The 18,976-nt window shown below is 42.0% G+C and overlaps 2 protein-coding genes across 2 annotated transcripts; both read right to left on the bottom strand.

The window, feature by feature from the left end:
* Positions 1 to 315: 315 nt before the first annotated feature.
* On the bottom strand, positions 316 to 15,589 carry LOC111868330. Its single transcript, XM_023858886.2, has 5 exons — positions 15,488 to 15,589; positions 5,776 to 5,875; positions 3,598 to 3,730; positions 2,289 to 2,455; positions 316 to 745 (listed from the first exon to the last, which is right to left on the bottom strand). The coding sequence occupies exons 2-5, from the start codon at positions 5,812 to 5,814 to the stop codon at positions 530 to 532; spliced, it is 555 nt and encodes a 184-aa protein (XP_023714654.1). The 5' UTR covers positions 5,815 to 5,875; positions 15,488 to 15,589; the 3' UTR covers positions 316 to 529.
* On the bottom strand, positions 8,885 to 11,560 carry LOC111868331. Its single transcript, XM_023858887.2, has 2 exons — positions 11,060 to 11,560; positions 8,885 to 9,594 (listed from the first exon to the last, which is right to left on the bottom strand). Exons 1-2 carry the CDS (start codon positions 11,093 to 11,095, stop codon positions 9,283 to 9,285), a joined length of 348 nt encoding a protein of 115 aa, XP_023714655.1. The 5' UTR covers positions 11,096 to 11,560; the 3' UTR covers positions 8,885 to 9,282.
* Positions 15,590 to 18,976: the final 3,387 nt, after the last annotated feature.

The raw sequence follows: 18,976 nt of genomic DNA on the forward strand, positions 1-18,976 counted from the left end.
GATATAACAGGAAGTATTTAAATCAATTCTGTCATAATATGCGTCCTGTTTTTTTATTGCTAGTGGGGTGGGACTAAGTCCCTTGTACTGCGGCCACTTCTGGCCTATTGTACCAGCCCAGATGATGTGTGAGGGTGATTGTGGAGCAATTGGTGGAATGAATATTGGCAGGGGAAACCGAAGTACTCGGAGAAAACCTGCCCCAGCGCCATTTTGTCCGCCACAAATCCCACTTTACCCGAACCGGGATCGAACCCGGGCCGCCGCGGTGGGAAGCCAGCGACTAACCGCTTGAGCTATGGCGTGGCCCAGTGCTTCCTGTTAATTTTTTGCGTATTCAACAACAAAATAATAGTTGTCAGCTCCTGTGAAGAACGTCAGGAATCTTTACGTTCATAAAGGAAATTCTTGAATATCTAAATAACTACCGACTGCTCTGGAAGAGAAGATTTCTGTTTATTTATTTATCTACTTATTTATTCTATCATACTAATCTATCCTAAGGCATGTTTAGTACAAGTCTTACATCTTATGTATACTGAAGTGGTTTCAAGTTGGCCATGGCTTTGCGAAGATCGCTGTCCGGATCGTCTAAGTAGGCCATGACTTTGGCGGCCATGTCCTTGGTATCGGCACGCTTGATGTGACCTCGCGACAGCGCCTCTTGCAGGACAGTTCTCAGCTGTTCCTCTGAGGTTGTCATAGATGTCTCGCGCAGGACGGACAGTACTTCTTCTGAGAAACCCTGCAAAGAGAACCATGCCTGGGAAATGTTTTCGGTGTTACAGAGAAGTGGCCAGTTCATTGACTTCCAAACTGATCAGCCATTTGTACGGCTGACTGGCTGAATAACTCTCTGACCCGCTAACAAAAAATACGAGGGAAAGTCAGTAAATAGGTAACATGTGGATATAAATCGTAAAAAATGTGATATTCGAACCTGGAACAAACATTTATTTCTCGACATATCCTCCATTAACACTGATACACTTGTCCCTTCTCATTACCAGTGTATCGAAACCCACAGCATAGATGTTTTTGACCGTTGTCTCAACCATTTCCTCACTTCCTTTTTAACCACTTCACCGTCAGCGAAATATTTGCCATCGCCTTTGACCCAGTTGTGAACCGCTTAACGCGACAAACACTTCCCACCATAAAGAGGAAACATTTCTTTATGAATACCCTCTGCAGTGAGTCCTTTGGCCCATAGAAACGCACAACAGATCGCTGCTCTTCGGTAGTACATGCCTAAACACGGTCGCCATTTTTACTACCGAAACCAGCTTCTGAACATGCTCATGCGCACCAGCTACCTAGACTCTCATGAAGTTGGATTGTGCTGCTACCTAGTGATAGACATAGAAAACCTATTACATACATTACAACTGTTTTACTTTCATTTATGACTATTTACTGACTCTCCCTCGCATAGTGGAGTCGCGATTTAATGATCCCGACTGCACCTGCTTCTGACGTAGCTAAGACGCAATTCGGTCAGTCTCACATCAAATCCAGACATCGAAGAGTACAAGCTTTCGGTAGCTTACAACGCTCGGAGTTCATGTACGTGTATGCCTAGCGGAATAATAATTGCAGGACATCAAACTGACCAAGAATCTGGCCCATATGTGACTTTCGGCCAATGCTGTTTCGAAACGGAGAGAGCTGACCGTTCGTAGGGTGATTCATTAAATTATGATAAAATTTTAGCCTCGCCTGTTTAGAATATCTTCCTCTCGATTAAGTCTTTACAGAGCTTTAACATTTATCGGTTTATCTTGCAGTAAATTCCTTTTCTTTTGACATGTAGGCCCGCGTATAATTTCATGACGCTAAAGCACAGATAGACCGTTGATACTTCTTACGTTTACACAGTATATAAACGGCTATCGAATTATGTGACGAGTTTTCCGTGAAAAAAACTTATGTGTTATGTTGGACTTGAAATTCTCAACTATGAGGAGTACGATCTTCTGGAATGTGACACCGTGTAGTCAGGTAGAAGTTCACCATTGTTTCAGAAGACATCGTGTCTCATTTCCAGACCTATATCTGAACCCTCTTTCTAGGTTAGGCTTGCTCCATTTGCTTCTTCTGAATTTCGATCCTGAAGATTGAGGCAGTTCTTTCTTCCGAAACCTTGCTTAACTTCTACGGATCTACACGTTCTCAAATCCTAGCAAATAACATTTTTATTATGTGCTACGTGTTGGTCCGACTTGACAGGGGCAGCGACCGAGCCTTCAGCCCAAGTGCACGCTGTTGAAAGCTCATAATGTTCTCACCTGGTATTTGGCAATGCCCTGAAGTTTGGCCTCCCTGATGAGCGCGTTGTGCAGGTTTAGAAGTTCTCTGTGTGTTCGCGCAAGAGGCTTCGCTCCTTGACCCTCCTCATTGTTCTTCTCATCAGGAATTTTCAGTGGCGTTTCCCAAGATGGGCGCTTTGAGGTTACTACGGAAGATAATTTGAGTCACACTGGTTATCTTATGCAAAATTATCAACTACTTTAGCATTAAACATCTCAAAATTTTTCATGCAGAATGCAGTCATAAGTTTCATATTCGTAATACGTAACAGTTGAACATTTCTGTCTTCTGGGATATAACACCGTGTAGTCCGTTGGAAGTTGAGTTATATCCCGGAAGATATAAATCTTCATGACCACCGCTGTAAGAACCTCAAATCAAATATAAGCAATTACTATTTCCCTAAACAACATGAAGTGGTTGGTCTCTGTAATGGAGGCACGTTGTGTTTTCTGTGATGTAAGAGCTGATTGTTTAAATGTTAAATGATTAAGTAATTTAGTGGAAAGTGCTAGAAAGAAAGAGAGATAGAATAGAGGAAACTGCTACTGAATTCAGACACTGTTTTCGAAATATTTAACCACCAAAATTTTATATGAACTTCTTGTCTCTTGATCCCAGCTTCATTTCCAGCCCTCGTAACCTCATATATTTTATTATCGTAACAATAGCGATCCTAATAACCGTTGACAGGTAAAGGTAAAAAGTTGGCACTACAGCCCATTATGAGCCTTAGCCTTCTTGTGGAGGCTTAGTTCCAGTCTTTCCTAATCTTCAGCGCTAATTTAGCCACCCGCTTAATGCTTGAAAATAGCATCCGATACCCCCTCGATGAGAGGATGAGGGGGCGGCAGAGACGAATGAAGACCTATGTATAGGTTGAAAACACTAGCCTAGCCGGGAATCAAACACCAATCCTCCGGTCGCCCACTCCATACGAAGTCCCCATACTCTGACTGGGCTACCCGGTTCTATTAATATCGGCAATGTAATTATAAACTCTAATAATTGCAATTCATACCTGTTCCTAGATGGGAGATCATATTTTCCTTGATGTGCTCGATCAAGCAATACACCTCTCTTTCTTTCTCCCCCTCCCGTTGTTCGCAATTTGGAGCATAAAATGAACGCCAGTATCTTTTGGTGTTCCTAAGCGGTCACCGGTCCAAGTACTAACCAGGCTCAATGTTGCTTAACTTCGGTGATTGGACGCGAGCCGCTCTTTTCAATTCGGTATTGCCCATTGGCACGTACTCCCCCTATAGTTATTATCAGGAGAGAGCCTACCTGTTTCTGGAGGGGTGTTACTCAAGTCCCCAGTGTGCTCAATCACGTAGTACACCACTTGCGCAGCCGCAGGGATGAACGAATCGGAGTAAATTGGGACCCCAGTGGGGTATACCGTGGCCCCCAATGTTGTCTGCAATATTCAGATTGTAACATTTATTATTAACAGCATGACATATCATTGAATTCTCGCGGATCGTATGTCTGTTACAGGTTTGTTTAGAACTGTACACATTTGCCAACACGAAACACACATTCTTCTCCTGCCGTGCTCTGAAAAACGTTTTCAGCTCGAATTTGTATTACTCCGAAGTTGGCAAGTTAATTTATTGCAGATAAAAATCAATGTATTACTTGAGGAGTAACCGTCTTTCTCATGAAATGAAATGCCGTATAGTATCATAGACGTTAGAGACGCTTCGGATGAATATCTTGCCTTCATCCTCAGGATCAAAGATAATTCTCAAAAGCAGCAAGCAGACTGATTTTCACTCCCTTTTCAAAATTTTCGGTGCTAGCATAATGAGGAGCTTCATAATTTGTACTCTTCTCCAGCTATAATTAGAATGATCACATCAAGCAGGATGAGGTGGGAAGGGCATGTAGCACGAATGGGGGAGAAAAGGAATGCATATAGGATATTGGTGGGAAAGCCAGAAGGAAGGAGACCACTGGGAAGACCAAGGCGTAGGTGGGTGAACAATATTAAAATGTATCTTAGAGAGATAGGATACGATGGTATGGATTGGGTTAATCTGGCTCAGGATAGGGACCAGTGGAAGGCTCTTGTGAACACGGTAATGAAACTTCGGGTTCCATAAAATTCTGAGAAATTCTTGAGTAGCTTCATATTTGGCTTCTCCTCAAGAAGGGCTGAGCTCCATAAGTAAGTAAGTAAGGTTTTTAACAGAAATGTAAGATTTTGTTTTATAATTGCGCATCAACTCAAGTTCGCCCTTTTGACCTACATTCGGGAAGTGTCGTGTTCGAATCTCAGTCGGAACACAGACTACCTTCATTGAGGATTTTCGTGTTTTTCCCAAGTCCCCCCTCCTCAAGCAAATCGTCTCCTGAATATTGGTTTGTTCTCTTTCCGCATTTGGGTGAAAGTGAGACAATGCACTTTTCTGATTTTCCGCATTATGTTTCACTATCGCCACATGCTTATATGGGTTTGCCTTGTTTGTAAGTGTGAGATTTCAGAATGCGATTTGTTCTGAGCCACAAACTACAGTTGATTCCCTGATTTCAGACCACGTTTCCCAGAAACTGATGTTGATGGGTATAGTACACTCCAGCACTCAGGTGATGAAAATTAAGCCACGGCTGTTTCCTTCCACATCCTCACCATTTCAGTGATCATTAACCAACTGACTGAGTAACTAACAGTGATTGGATCTGAACCCTTCTTGAGAAGCCGCCAATTGGGCAGCTACTCAAGAACTTCCTAACATTTTATGGAACCTCAAGGTTCATTTCCATGTTCCCAAGAGCACACCACTGCTCTCTATCATGAGCTAGATCAATCCAGTCCATACTACTCCATCGTATTTGTCTGAGATCCATTTTAATATTATTCACCCACATTCGTCTTGGTCTTCCTAATAGTCTCTTTCATTCTGGCTTTCCCACCAATATCCTATATGCATTCCACCTCCCCCTCATTCGCGCTACATGTCCTGCCCACCTCATCCTCCTTGATTTGATCATTCTAATTATACTTGGAGCAGAGTACAAGTTATGAAGCTCCTCATCATGCAGTTTTCTCCAACCTCCCGTCACTTCATCTCTCTTCGGTCCAAATATTCTCCTCAACACCCTGTTCTCAAACACCCTCAGTCTATGTTCCTCACATAATGTCAGAGACCAAGTTTCACACTATACAGAATCACATACAAGCTGTTGACGGCGTCTTCAAAACCCACAAATCAAGCTACAGTAACGCATGGATTTAATTTGCACTATGCGAATTTTGTACTTTAAATTGATAATGAGATTGCGAGACAGGTATCCTCTTACTGGTAATAATTTATACCAAAAGGCACACGAATAAGAAGAAAATGAAGTGGCATAACTAGTTCGTAACGCGGTACTTCTTAAAATTATCGTGGATATTTCAAATATTCTCTGATACAGTATCATTAAATGTTTGAATTGGAAACTGTTGCAAGAACTTACCTTCTCAAACAACATAAGAACCAACAGTGTTGTCAGCATGACCTGAAGTTGTTATTTGTGGCAACGCTCGCGCTGTTGTTCAGCAGCTCCGCTTCTGAAACTTGTTTATCACATCACGTCCCTTGCATTGTCAGATAGCAGTAATGGCGTTCATTAGTCAGTCACACTTTCGTTTTCTGAACGTTTCCAAAACACTTATCAAGTAATTGGCAATTCATGGTTCGTTACTCGAATGTGGGTCACTGGGAAGTTTATTTCAATCCGCGAATATTAAATCAAACTAGCGGTATAACTATTTACGTGGCTTCCGATGTCACCAGATTGCCCACACCGCGCTTCTTTCTTGTGTATTTTATTTATGTTTTATATAACAATTCCTTCAGTAACTCAGATAATAGAGCGCTTGTTGGTAGGGTGATGAACTTATAAGAACCTGGCTGTGATGTTTGCACCAGATGCTTCAGCATACTAAAATTCTGCATTCTGCACAAGGTGTATTTGTTTGCATATTGCGATTCTCAAAGTAAACAGCAGTAACCGGTTGGCCTCTGTAGCGGAGACGTAATGTGTTTCCTGTGAGGTACGGACTGAACACACTAAAACTCTGCATTCTGCACAAGGTGTATTTGTTTGCATATTGCGATTCTCAAAGTAAACAGCAGTAACCGGTTGGCCTCTGTAGCGGAGACGTAATGTGTTTCCTGTGAGGTACGGACTGAACACACTAAAACTCTGCATTCTGCACAAGGTGTATTTGTTTGCATATTGCGATTCTCAAAGTAAACAGCAGTAACCGGTTGGCCTCTGTAGCGGAGACGTAATGTGTTTCCTGTGAGGTACGGACTGAACACACTAAAACTCTGCATTCTGCACAAGGTGTATTTGTTTGCATATTGCGATTCTCAAAGTAAACAGCAGTAACCGGTTGGCCTCTGTAGCGGAGACGTAATGTGTTTCCTGTGAGGTACGGACTGAACACACTAAAACTCTGCATTCTGCACAAGGTGTATTTGTTTGCATATTGCGATTCTCAAAGTAAACAGCAGTAACCGGTTGGCCTCTGTAGCGGAGACGTAATGTGTTTCCTGTGAGGTAATGTCGTATACTGTCACGTGTCTGTGTATGATTCCAGTGTAACCATTTGTCACGATTTAGAGTGACTATAGACGGGGGTTTGGAATGGATATCGGATTTATTGACTACTTATACACACAACTCGGAACTACAAGCAATTACATCTCCATGGCTAATCTACACATTTTACCAATCACAACAGCACACTCTAAGTCTTTTTCAGCCTGCTGTGTCTTCACCAGCTGTTCCCTGGTAACGGCTTCTAGCAGTAGATTCTTCAGCTACCGCTCACAAGTCCTCTCTGATTGGCGGCTGTGTTCCAACTGCCTGTTTTCTTCACAGACTCCCGTACAGAACTGACTCGGTTGCCCCAATTGTCTTCCTTATAACTCCTCGACACGGCCCGCTCAGACAACGCCGTTCATTCTCGTATGAGTATTCGTTGCCTAGGGAATATGTTTACGGAGTCGTTCCCATGCAGTAGCCGTCTAATCTTGCTTATTAAGAATATGCTGCCTAGCAACGGACGTCGTTCCGTTGTTTGTTTCGCGACCGTTGCCTGGAAACGAATATTTCTTCAGAGCCGTTCTCTAGCAACGGCTGTTTTCCTGGCTCCACAGTTTTTAAGCAGATGTGTTATAATATCTTCTGGGAAGTAGACATTTAATGTTTAGATGAGCTTCATCGTTTAAAGGGTTAAGAGATTTGTGCATGTTGGCGACATTGCAAACTTACCATTAAAAGAAAGTCTGTGCAGTATACTGCAGCAATATTTTTTAATATTCTGACTTCGTAGACTTTGGCGAAAGAGAAACTGACGATATGATTGGCTGCTCGTTACGTATTCAAATCACACTGGCTCTCACTGACCCACTCCATGCCTTGCATGTCATTACGTCGCAAAATAAGTGCATTGTTTTGCTGCTCTACAACTTTTAATTCTTGCCTGTCCCGCTGTGTTATGGACACATTTTATACAGTGTGTTCTGAAATTCAATTTATGATCTTTTGAGTTGTAACAATATGGAGTCTCCTATTTAGTTAGCAACGTTTCGGAGGAACCTGCTGTCTCTCCCTTCATCCTGAAGTTGGACATAGCAGGCCCTTCCGAAACTTTGGCAAATATCTAGTAGAATACATGGTGTCATTCACAAATGAACCTAAGATTTGAGGTTTTCACGACGGTGACTATAAGAAAACAGTCTTCTGGGATGTGGTACCGTGTAGATATGGTGTTAACCGACGTTTCGGAGGAAATCGCCTCCATCTTCAGGGTAGAAGGAAAATAAGAAAATCCGCAAGCGACAGTGAGAACAGGTGCAATTGTACGGTTTATGCACTGGCTTTGTTGTGTTATTAATCCGAATGACCTCTTTCAAACTGCATCTGTATCACCCACCCTTTCTCCTTATCTCATATAAAGGAAAGGGCAGTTCAGCGTCCCCCTGAATTGTCGTCATCTGCAGTAAAACAAGACAGTGGATCGATAACGGCAAGTTAAATATCATGTATAGGGTGAGTAATAGTAACTTGCATCTGCAAAGGACAGTGCAGTAACTTCAAACAGGCCACAGACGTCTTCATAGCGTTATACAGTTAATAACCATGATCATTTTAAAATTTAATTTCACACTGTATGATCCTTACTGTGGAAATAGCGCAGTTAAGTAACGTAAGAATTAATCAGTCATTTTAAGTTGAGCTACATGTTGCTACATTTTTCTGCTCTGTAAATTACAAAACCAAGTTCGATTAGTAATGAGGATACTAGCCATGTGGGTCTCTTGTCACCATGGCACGGCGCGTCCTCAGGATGTGGATGGAGGAGACGGCCTCCAGGTATGGAGGGTGGCTGCGATGTAGTGAGTAAGTAGCAGACAAGGGGTGGTACTCCAGCTTCAGGATCGGGCGTGGAGCTAACAACTCCTCACCGTAAAGAATTAAGCTTTTTTTTACGAAAGATCACAAGAAGCTTCATACCTGGACCTATTTTTTGAATATCTTGAACATTGATTAAAAAAGAAAAAACAAATAATTTTATTAAATAATATTTAATATTACTCACTCTTACACTTAACAAATGTATAATTATGGTAGATGACAATATTATGCCACATTGCAACTCTTAAATTTGATAGAATTTCAATGGCAGATCAACATAATGCCACTGAAACGACGCTAAAAATATTTCACTTATAGAAAGATCCGAATCGTCATTATCCGTTGTATCCGTCTTTCTCAATATCTGCTTATAGCTGCCACCTAGTGGCATAGCTGAGAAACTATTTCAGCACTTGTGAGAAATGCCAATATTTTATGCCTCAACATTACGAAGTGTTCAAAGAAATTCCACTGCTGTTTGCTTTTCACAATGTCAGAATATGTTAAGAACAACTGATTTATGAACATGCATTTCGATGATGTATACAGAAATCATCTCCTGAACGGAAACGGATATGCGAACGACTGTTGACCGAATATGGAATTTGTGAGGCTTCCTGCTGCCGTACCGGCGTTGCTAACGGCGCCTCCTGCAGTCTGAATTGCTGAGGAGAAGAGAGGTATTAACCAGCTGAAGATCTCGCCCAACTTCCGGCTTTGAACAGTATCGAGTTTGATACCTTTAGCTGGGCTGGGATCCTGCAGAATGATGGCTACAAAGTTAGGATCCGTGGCATTTGTTTTGGTTGTGAAGTTTTCATTCGTTGCCGGGAAACTTGTGCAGAATGATGCAAAGGAAATGAGCTGCAACATACAAAACAAAATCACTCATAACCGTGACTATGCGTCATCGTAAACCGAGTGAAAATTTATACATCAGTCTGCATCCAATGACGAGTGTCATATCCACTTAATGATTGCCTGATAATGACCAGAGATGGTATAAACATGTAGCAATACTTCCACAGACAATACTAGTACAGTAGTACTGATTTGTTTATTATAGAATTGTTATATTAACTGCTACATTAAGAATATGATATACCTGTTTCTTTTTCTGAAGACGGACACACTGTCAGCCTTAGAACAGTCATAATTTCATGTCTTTCAAACAGAGGAATATTCAAAACACACACTCTCAAAATTCAGCATTCCAACTATAAGAACATAAAATAAATAAGTAACCAAGTTACTAAAAGAAATATGAAAATATTTTTGCTACTTGCTTCATGCTGGTTACTTGCTTGGCTTATTCTTCACCCCTGAAGCTGAAGGCGATATATTTATTGGTTGACTTTCAGCGAAGTACACTGCATTACATCCCAGAAGATAGAAATTTTCGTCTAATTAATAGTTCTGGCCGCGTTATAGTTCAAGTGTTAGTCGCTAGGTTCCCACCGCGGCAGCCCGGGTTTGATCCGGGTCTGCAAGTGGGATTTGTGGTGGACGAAGTGGCGCTGGGGATGGTTTTCTCCGAGTACTTCAGTTTCCCTTACCAATCTTCATTCCACTAATTGCTCCACAATCACCCTCACCTATCATCTCGGACTGGTACAATAGGCCAGAAGCGGCCGCAGTACGTGGGACTTAGTCCCACCCCACTAGCAATAAAAAAAATGCTAAAAGGGTTCTTCTTGGAAACCCGGTAATTACTCAGTCAAAGAATCTCCAGTTTGTTATGAACCAAAATGTTAGTTATCGTGCTCACAAAAAATTTCTGTCTTCTGAAATATGGTACCGTTTTTAGAGCACAACTTGAAGATGGAAACATTAGGTTCGTGTGAAATACTGGTAGACTACACGCCGCCATGGTTAAAATATATTATTTGTGATCACATTCATAAGAACCGCAAATCTCACGCATTCAAGAGATCTCGCATAATTCCAAACTAAGTATGAAATCTAGGCCGCGCCTTAGCTCAAGCGGTTAGTCGCTGGCTTCCCACCGCGGCGACCTGGGTTCGACCCCGGGGTCTTGTCAAGTGGGATTTGTGGTGGACAAAGTGACGCTCGGGCAGATTTTCTCCGAGTATTTCGGTTTCCCCTGCCAATCTTCATTCCACCAATTGCTCCACAATGACCCTCACCTATAATCTGGGGCTGGTACAATAGGCCAGAAGTGGCCGCAGTACAAGGGACTTAGTCCCCCTCCACTAGAAATAAAAAAGTATGAAATCGCAATTAAAATATATAAAAATACAGACACTAATGGGAACATTCGCAACCGCATGATACCCTCCCATCGGGAAAGCAAATGTTTCTCACTCACCAGCAGAATGCGGCAGATACCGTTGAACCACCCCATGTCTCCTGTCAGACACTGCACGTGCCGAGAATGCCTCCCCCTTATATACACAGAAATCAAAACCTTTCGATTTCTGACCAACAGTTTTCCATGTGCAGGTCCCCATACACAGAGAGACAGAGAGAGTTACGTGACATGCAGCTGGTGCCTTATGCAACCTTGGCTCGCATCCGCCGCTTACACGCAACAGTGGCCGAAGTCATAGAAATATGCAGGCTTTGAGTTCTCACAGCGGTTGTTATGAAGAGTGCAAATCGTTGAAATCCAACTTGCTTTGGGCTTTTTTCTTGTTTGACTCATTTTTAAACCCTAAAGATGGAGATTGAATATTCCTCCGAAACGTAGGTTGGCTTACAACTGACTACACAGCGTTACATCCCACATACTCTCAAAGAGAGTGTGCTTGAAGTTTGGACATCTTCACTGGCTGTTCTGAAGATCACTATCTACACTATATTTGTTATTACTAGTGGGGTGGGACTAAGTCCCTTGTACTGTGGCCACTTCTGGCCTATTGTACCAGCCCCAGATGATAGGTGAGGGTGCTTGTGGAGCAATTGGTGGAATGAAGATTGGCAGGGGAAACCGAAGTACTCGGAGAAAACCTGCCCCAGCGCCACACTGTCCACCACAAATCCCACTTGACCAGACCCGGGGATCGAACCCTGGCCGCCGCGGTGGGAAGCCAGCGACTAACCGCTTGAGCTATGGGGAGGCCTATTTACACTCTATGTTGCATAACCTCTGCCGTCTTACTAATAAGTATATATATATATTTAAAGATGATGTCAGTAGCTAGCAGTATGTTGTGTTGACTGAAAGAATGATTACTCTATAATGACCTGGGAAGTATTTAGAAAGAAACAGCAGTAGTTTCATTTAAGATATCCTGCCATTTCTTTTTTGTAATGATCGCGGATAGTGCCCTTGAAACGGTCTTAAGCAAACAAAGGAGGCATGAGAGTTTTTGGTGGGCCACGAGTATAACCTGTCAACTGTAAATTAAATTACTGTCATCGTAACATTTGTGGTTATAATCCGTTTAAAGTGCTAGTTGTAACCCTGTTACATTGTTATTGTATTTCGGTTATTGATTTCATTATGATTTTGCTATATCGGTCATTGTGAATCAACCTAAATTGTAATTAACTCACAGGTAGTTCCAACTCGGTTGCAGCTTAGTTGTAATTTGTTTACAATATTTGTGTTAATTATAATGCATTGTTATGTGTAATTCAGTTATAGTTAGCCGTAATTATGTTAATGCGTTCATTGTAATTGTATGTTGGCTGAGAATCGCATTATGCTGCTTTCACTCATTTAAACGACAGAAATTTTATCAGTTCCTTGAAGAAAATTCTGTTCCATGGAATTATTTTATTATAGCAAAGCCTCTACACGTGGACATAGCTTTTCACTTACTGGATCCAGCGTTAGGTACATTCATGGAGAGGATGTCAAGTTATCTGCTGTCTTGCCAGCCGCGAACACATCTGTAATCTAATGTGTTCTTCTCAACTAAAGGGATTGATGACCCACATGTAAATGGATAGTATAACCCACGTAAGAGAAGAGAGCTATTTCAGGTTCTCCGAAACCAAGTAAAATATTCAGAACCTTCAAGTAAGTTCATGAGATATTTAAAGGACCTCTACCAAGCATTTCTTTTTTCCAGTTGTTCTTCCTCTACATGTTCTATGCAAGATTAAAATAAACGCATAATAAGGTATGTCTGCATATATTATTGAAAAGATGTCGTTATGCATGTTTTCGTGTCAGGAAAGGAGCTCTACAATAAATTTTATGTTTTGTAAGATTTGAGGCTGTCACGGCCGTGATTATGAAGAAAGCAGTCTCCTGGGATTTGGCACCGTGTATATGTGGTGTCAACCGACGTTTCGGAGGAAACTAAAAATGCAGAGTGCAGCTACTGCACTCTGCATTCGCAAGCCAATTCACCTGTCCTGAAGATGGAGGCGATACGTTCCTCCGAAACGTCGGCTAAAACAAAGAATACACGGCGCCACATCCCAGAAGACGACTTTCTTCATAGTCATCGCCGTGAAAACCTCAAAATTTACATCTATAACAACTACTTCTATCTTAGCGGAATTTATTAGAATTCATGGCATTAGAGACGATCAGAACCACGTGCATTATGATTTCCTTCAATCAGTGATAGCAACGCAACGAACGCACTGACTTTTGAGGTTGCAGGGGTACTGTGTAGGTTTAGGTTTGGTGGTAATAAATAATGAATCTACAGATCTAGGCATGTGAAATTTTGTTACGGCGCTAGATTATAATCATACCTACAAACTCGATTGTGTGTTGTGACATGTGGGCCGTTCCTATAACAATAGAAGAATGTCCGTAAATATTCTCACGGCAAAGAGGACAGGTAACAATAGAAAAACTGCCGTTTCTATGCGACGGCCGTTAAACACCCCCTTAAGTACACGACAACAATATAGGGGAAACTGTGTTTTCTGTGCAGTCTGTGCCGAGCAAATGCACGGAACAGAGTACGTATATCGCCAGGCAACGGAAGTGTAAACACGCATCCTTAACAAAAGAAGACGGTGTTTTCCATGTGGTACGTGCAGAGAGTTTTCTTGAAGACAGTCGACGCTACGAGTCAGTTCTCTGTAGGAGATATCCATGGGAATTTCGTAGTAGAAGAAGTCGATCTGTGAAGACTTAACCTGTGATTTGAAGACTTTATGTGTGCTGTAGTGCAGTGATATCTGGGGTACGACAGTCATAGTTCCTGTGTTAGTATCCTTTGCTAAGAGACGGTTAGGGAACATTTGTAGAGGAATAACCATTTTTTAGATCTGATACCTAGCAACGAATAGTGAAAATAGATATAGATTCTATTTGTGCATTATAGTTACAGTTAAGATATTAAGACCAGAAAATGCGTAAGGCTACAGCAGTAAAGCAGAATTGATGACACCTACACAGAACACCTTGTGTCGCTATTGCAGTGAATAAGATACCATCATGTTATTAAGTAATAGTTACGAACACTTTCTTCCACAACCCGCATGGATGTTACGTACACCCAGTATCACTTGGTCGTCCAGCGATTTGAGGAATCCAGGAAATACGAGGGCGAATGCATGCCGGAATCTGTTCTGCCTATTTGTTTCTGTAGTTACATATTCGAAAATGTTTCTTCCAGGATAATGCTTATCCCCTTCAGAAACACTCCGTAATATACACAATGGTGAGTGCTGGCTGCGTTTTAAAATCTGGTCTCTGGGTTGTGTCTGAGGAGAAGTTAGCTAAGAACCAGCGTGGTTGAAGCTTTATTTTGGGAGGGGGGGAGGGTGCTAAACAAATAGCCAACATCCATACCATGCTGAAAAATCGGTTATCATTCTATCACTGCTTACTTTTCTTTCACTACACCTATTCTATTTGATACGACACAGACCGCGTAGAAAACACCGCGTGTTTACCGAACCGTTGCCTAGAAACTGCCATCTCTTCTGGCTCCATTATTCCGGCTTTCATACGATATGTCGCATTACTCCCCTCTTACCTCTGCACGTCTCTAGTAGTCTACAGGCTAACCGCGGTTCTCCAACCGCTCCCTCCTTCAGGCTGCTTATCTGGAGCAGTTTGTAGGGGAAGATAAACAGAGATAAGCCTCCTTTTGTTTTCTAAATAAGGAAAATAGACTAGAATCTACGGCGAAAATAAAGGTTTTGGAAGTTCATATCAAGTTCGTGGATTCCTTGTTGTTACTTAATAGTACGGAGGTAATTCTGGTAAAATTTTACGTTATATTTGCAAAATGTAAGGAAAGTAACCGTCACTAATTACTAGTCCAAGGAGCCCTACAGTCTATGCAAAAATATATTACGAAATTGAAGAAGGGGGCAGGGCTCAAGAAAAGGCTTTAGAGTCATTAGTGAGTGCATGAATAAACCGTTACTAAATTGGTATTGTTTAAAGATAACTTTACCGCCGGACATTAAGAAACTTTGTAACCAGGGGTGGACATGGCTTTTCAGAACTAGGTAGTCGTGCAGACCTCAGCTTACACGTTCTGTGGATTGGTGAAAACACATTACGAGAGGAATTATTACAATGCAGGTTCACGAAAAATGCGTCATCTCCCAGTTCCGCAACTTCAGTAAGTGATGGTTTGAAAGTTATTGTGAACGACTTTACGCATGGAAAGAGGTTCTTATAAAAGAGCATAGAATTAGATAGATGGGGCCTACCCCCTTTTTCAGCCCCGCTTATAATTTCCACGATAGTAAACTATGTTTTTTCATGACTAATTTAAATGTGCATGAACTAAAAAGGGATAAAAGACGAGACAAAAAGAGTGTTCTGATATTATCGAAATGTTTTCAGATGTGAATATGTACTTACAAAGAAGATTCTATTTTTCTGTAAGTAAGTTCTTCTCATTTCGCTTAGTGGGAGGTGGAGTCCAACAGGGTCCACTCGGCACGGCAGCCACTGATTGGCCTATTGTAGCATACCCCTGGTGATTATGATGATAGAGAATTTTGTGGAATGAAGATTGGCAGAGGAAACTGAAGTACTCGGAGAAAACCCGCCCCAGCGCCACTTTGTCCCCCACAAATCCCACTTGACCAGACCCGGGATCGAACCCGGGGCGCCGCGTTGGGAAGGCAGCGACTAACCGATTGAGCTATGGCGCGACCATGAAGTTCTTCTCATAGTATATTAATCGAGGTCGAAAAGGTCTTCGTTCTTCCTCGTGAATTCAAAATGGAACTTCTTATACTCGTACGTAGGCAACCCATCCGTCAGCCACGTGTGGCGGGTAGCCAAAAGATTCCTTCCAAGTGCCAAGTACAGTTGTACGCAAGAAAACGGAAACTAATGAAAGTTCATATTGATATGTCCTTACTACTTTTGAAAGTCACATGTAAGGTGGATTTAGGCACAATTTATTATGCCGATTACAAATCCTCGGATGATAATGGAATTAATACAAATTAGGGCAAAGCCATTTCAATTTAAGGGGGAATCGCTTGATATTAAATCTATTTAGAAAACAATTGTGTTCATATGCAACATTTTAGACGCTGAAATTCAAATTTTGTCAGAAGTACCTAGCCGCAAGGCGGCACGCGATAGTAGATTTTGCAGAGGCAATATGCTGCAAGCCGCAAGATCGGGGGTTAGATTCCCGATGTCATTAAATATTTTCAATAGACCAAATCCTTCCAGTCGCATTATGGTCCTGGGGTCGACTCAGACTCTATCAGAAATGAGTACCAGGGATCTTCCTGAGGGTAAAAGGCGACCGGACCATAAGGCTGACAAACTTACCGCCATCTGTGAGCCATTTGTTTAGAAAATGAGGGAGCCTCAACGTCTCGAAACCTATGGCCCTCCACGGCTTGTTACATGGATAGCTTTACCTTTTTACCTAGCCGCTATACGAGTAAAGCAGTTAGTAAACCACTTTGAAAGCAAACACAGTACAACCTCGATAATTCGAACTGTTAGAAGTACTGATGTGTTCGCACTTACCAGTCCTTCAGATTTCTGGATTTCTAATATGAAATTCGAACGTTTTAGTAAAATTATTTATTAAATTTTTATAGGTACATTTTTATATAAATAGCGGCCGGAACCTACAGATGTTCGGCTTCACGACATGCTCGGAGCAAGCGGTAAACGGGTTACATCTTTCACTACGTAAAGAGACAGGTCCATTAACGCGCATGCTCTCATAAGAATTTATTTCTTGTGAAATAAAATAATACAGTGCGTTCAGTTAAGGAGGAAACTTCGCAACACCGCTGACCCGGCCCAACATTCCTCACAGATTGCTGCTGTAACTGCTGATAGCAGAATGTGTCATTAGAGCTGACAAACGCGCGCCGTTACAGTTACAGGAGCAATCTGTGAGGAATATTGGGCCCGGTCAGCGGTGTTGCGAATTTTCCCCCTTCATTGAACACCCTGTATAATTAGATTACATTTGTAATTTTTGGAGATGCCTATTTTGTGGTAATATAAATCAGTTTGGATTACTGGAAATTGGGATTAGCGTCGATTTCTATTACCATAGTTCCACTGAGCTTAATGTAATACCGAAGATTCACCCATACATTCCAGTGCCGTGTATTGCTGCCATCTGTATTTACTTTTCTCAACTGCTGCTAATTGTGCCGATCAGAGTTGCCGCGCAGTGGTCTTAGCCCTCTCAAACACTGGAGTCGTGAGTTCGAATCCGACTCGAGGCATGGATGTCTATGTGCTTTCATTCTGTTCATGTTGTTCTGTGTGTAGGTAGCGGCCTTGTGACGGACTGATCCCCCGTAAAAGGAGTCCTACAGACTGTGTATAGGTTAAGAAACTGAAAAAGCGACCAGGGCCCAATAAAGAACTGTAGAGCCATAGTAGAGTGGAACTACTACTAATTCTGTCATTTCCTGCTACTGAATACTAATAAATTTTTTCTCTTTTCTTTTTAGTGAGGAAATACTCAGTATTCAAATTGTGTATGCATAGTAACTCCATGGCACGGAGTGCTTTTTGAGAAACCAACAGTTGCAGTTTGTGGAATTCAAGTTTCTTTATCGAGTTCGCAATAGTCCACAATTGGTCTCTGTCCTAAACCACATTAGTCTAGTCTATATCCTACCTTCTTTATTACTCATGTTCCCATCTGCGACTAGGTCTTCCTACTGGTCTCTTACCTTCAGGTTATTCTGCTGAAATTTGGGAAATATCTTTAACTCCCTTCTATATCATCCTTCTCAATTCATTGTCACATAATTTGACAGTTAAATAACATCTGTATTTGATATAAAGTGCCTGAATAACAAAAGATACAAAATCTTAAATAATACAGTAAATTGTATTTGAGGTTTTCACAACTTTGCCTATGAAGGACAATCTCTTCTCAGATATGACGCCAGTGTATTTTGACCGAAGTTCGTCGAATTGTCGGAGAGCGTCGATAAGAGTCTATTGGAAAAGACGGCGTCACATCACAGAAAATAACATCTCTTAATACTGTAACATGCCTTGTATAAGACTAGCCCACATTGTTACTTTCAACATTGGAATACTCTGTTATTTTTTAGTATTTCTTTTACGTAACTGTACATAAGCCATTATCGCACTAAGACCGAGTAGTCGATTCGCGACGCCTCCTCACGGCAGGTCCGTCACTCACTAACTGCACTGAGCGTCACGACGACACTCGAGTTACAGCGTGCATTCTGCGTGTTGCATCTTTGTGTTGTGTTGTCTTGGATACCGAACGTTCCGATTGTGTTGTCTAGGTTACCGAACGTTCCGATTGTGTTGTGCTTGTAACCGAACGTTCCGATTGTGTTGTCTTGGTTACCGAACGTTCCGATTGTGTTGTGCTTGTAACCGAACGTTCCGATTGTGTTGTCTTGGTTACCGAACGTCCCGATTGTGTTGTGCTTGTAACCGAACGTTCCGATTGTGTTGTCTTGGTTACCGAACGTTCCGATTGTGTTGTGCTTGTAACCGAACGTTCCGATTGTGTTGTCTTGGTTACCGAACGTCCCGATTGTGTTGTGCTTGTAACCGAACGTTCCGATTGTGTTGTCTTGGTTACCGAACGTTCCGATTGTGTTGTGCTTGTAACCGAACGTTCCGATTGTGTTGTCTTGGTTACCGAACGTCCCGATTGTGTTGTGCTTGTAACCGAACGTTCCGATTGTGTTGTCTTGGTTACCGAACGTTCCGATTGTGTTGTGCTTGTAACCGAACGTTCCGATTGTGTTGTCTTGGTTACCGAACGTCCCGATTGTGTTGTGCTTGTAACCGAACGTTCCGATTGTGTTGTCTTGGTTACCGAACGTTCCGATTGTGTTGTGCTTGTAACCGAACGTTCCG

Source organism: Cryptotermes secundus, unplaced genomic scaffold (genome assembly GCF_002891405.2).
Source record: "Cryptotermes secundus unplaced genomic scaffold, Csec_1.0 scaffold1368, whole genome shotgun sequence".
In the NCBI taxonomy this organism is placed as follows: domain Eukaryota; kingdom Metazoa; phylum Arthropoda; class Insecta; order Blattodea; family Kalotermitidae; genus Cryptotermes; species Cryptotermes secundus.

What these genes read in the sequence shown, in the direction of transcription:
- LOC111868330 (XM_023858886.2), bottom strand. Translation starts at nt 5,814, where the DNA reads ATGCTGACAACACTGTTGGTTCTTATGTTGTTTGAGAAG. An exon ending in TAACACCCCTCCAGAAACAG is followed by an intron (nt 2,456 to 3,597) that starts GTAGGCTCTCTC and finishes TATCTTCCGTAG; the next exon opens with TAACCTCAAAGCGCCCATCT. An exon ending in AGGGCATTGCCAAATACCAG is followed by an intron (nt 746 to 2,288) that starts GTGAGAACATTA and finishes TTCTCTTTGCAG; the next exon opens with GGTTTCTCAGAAGAAGTACT.
- LOC111868331 (XM_023858887.2), bottom strand. Translation starts at nt 11,095, where the DNA reads ATGGGGTGGTTCAACGGTATCTGCCGCATTCTGCTG. An exon ending in GTATCTGCCGCATTCTGCTG is followed by an intron (nt 9,595 to 11,059) that starts GTGAGTGAGAAA and finishes TGTATGTTGCAG; the next exon opens with CTCATTTCCTTTGCATCATT.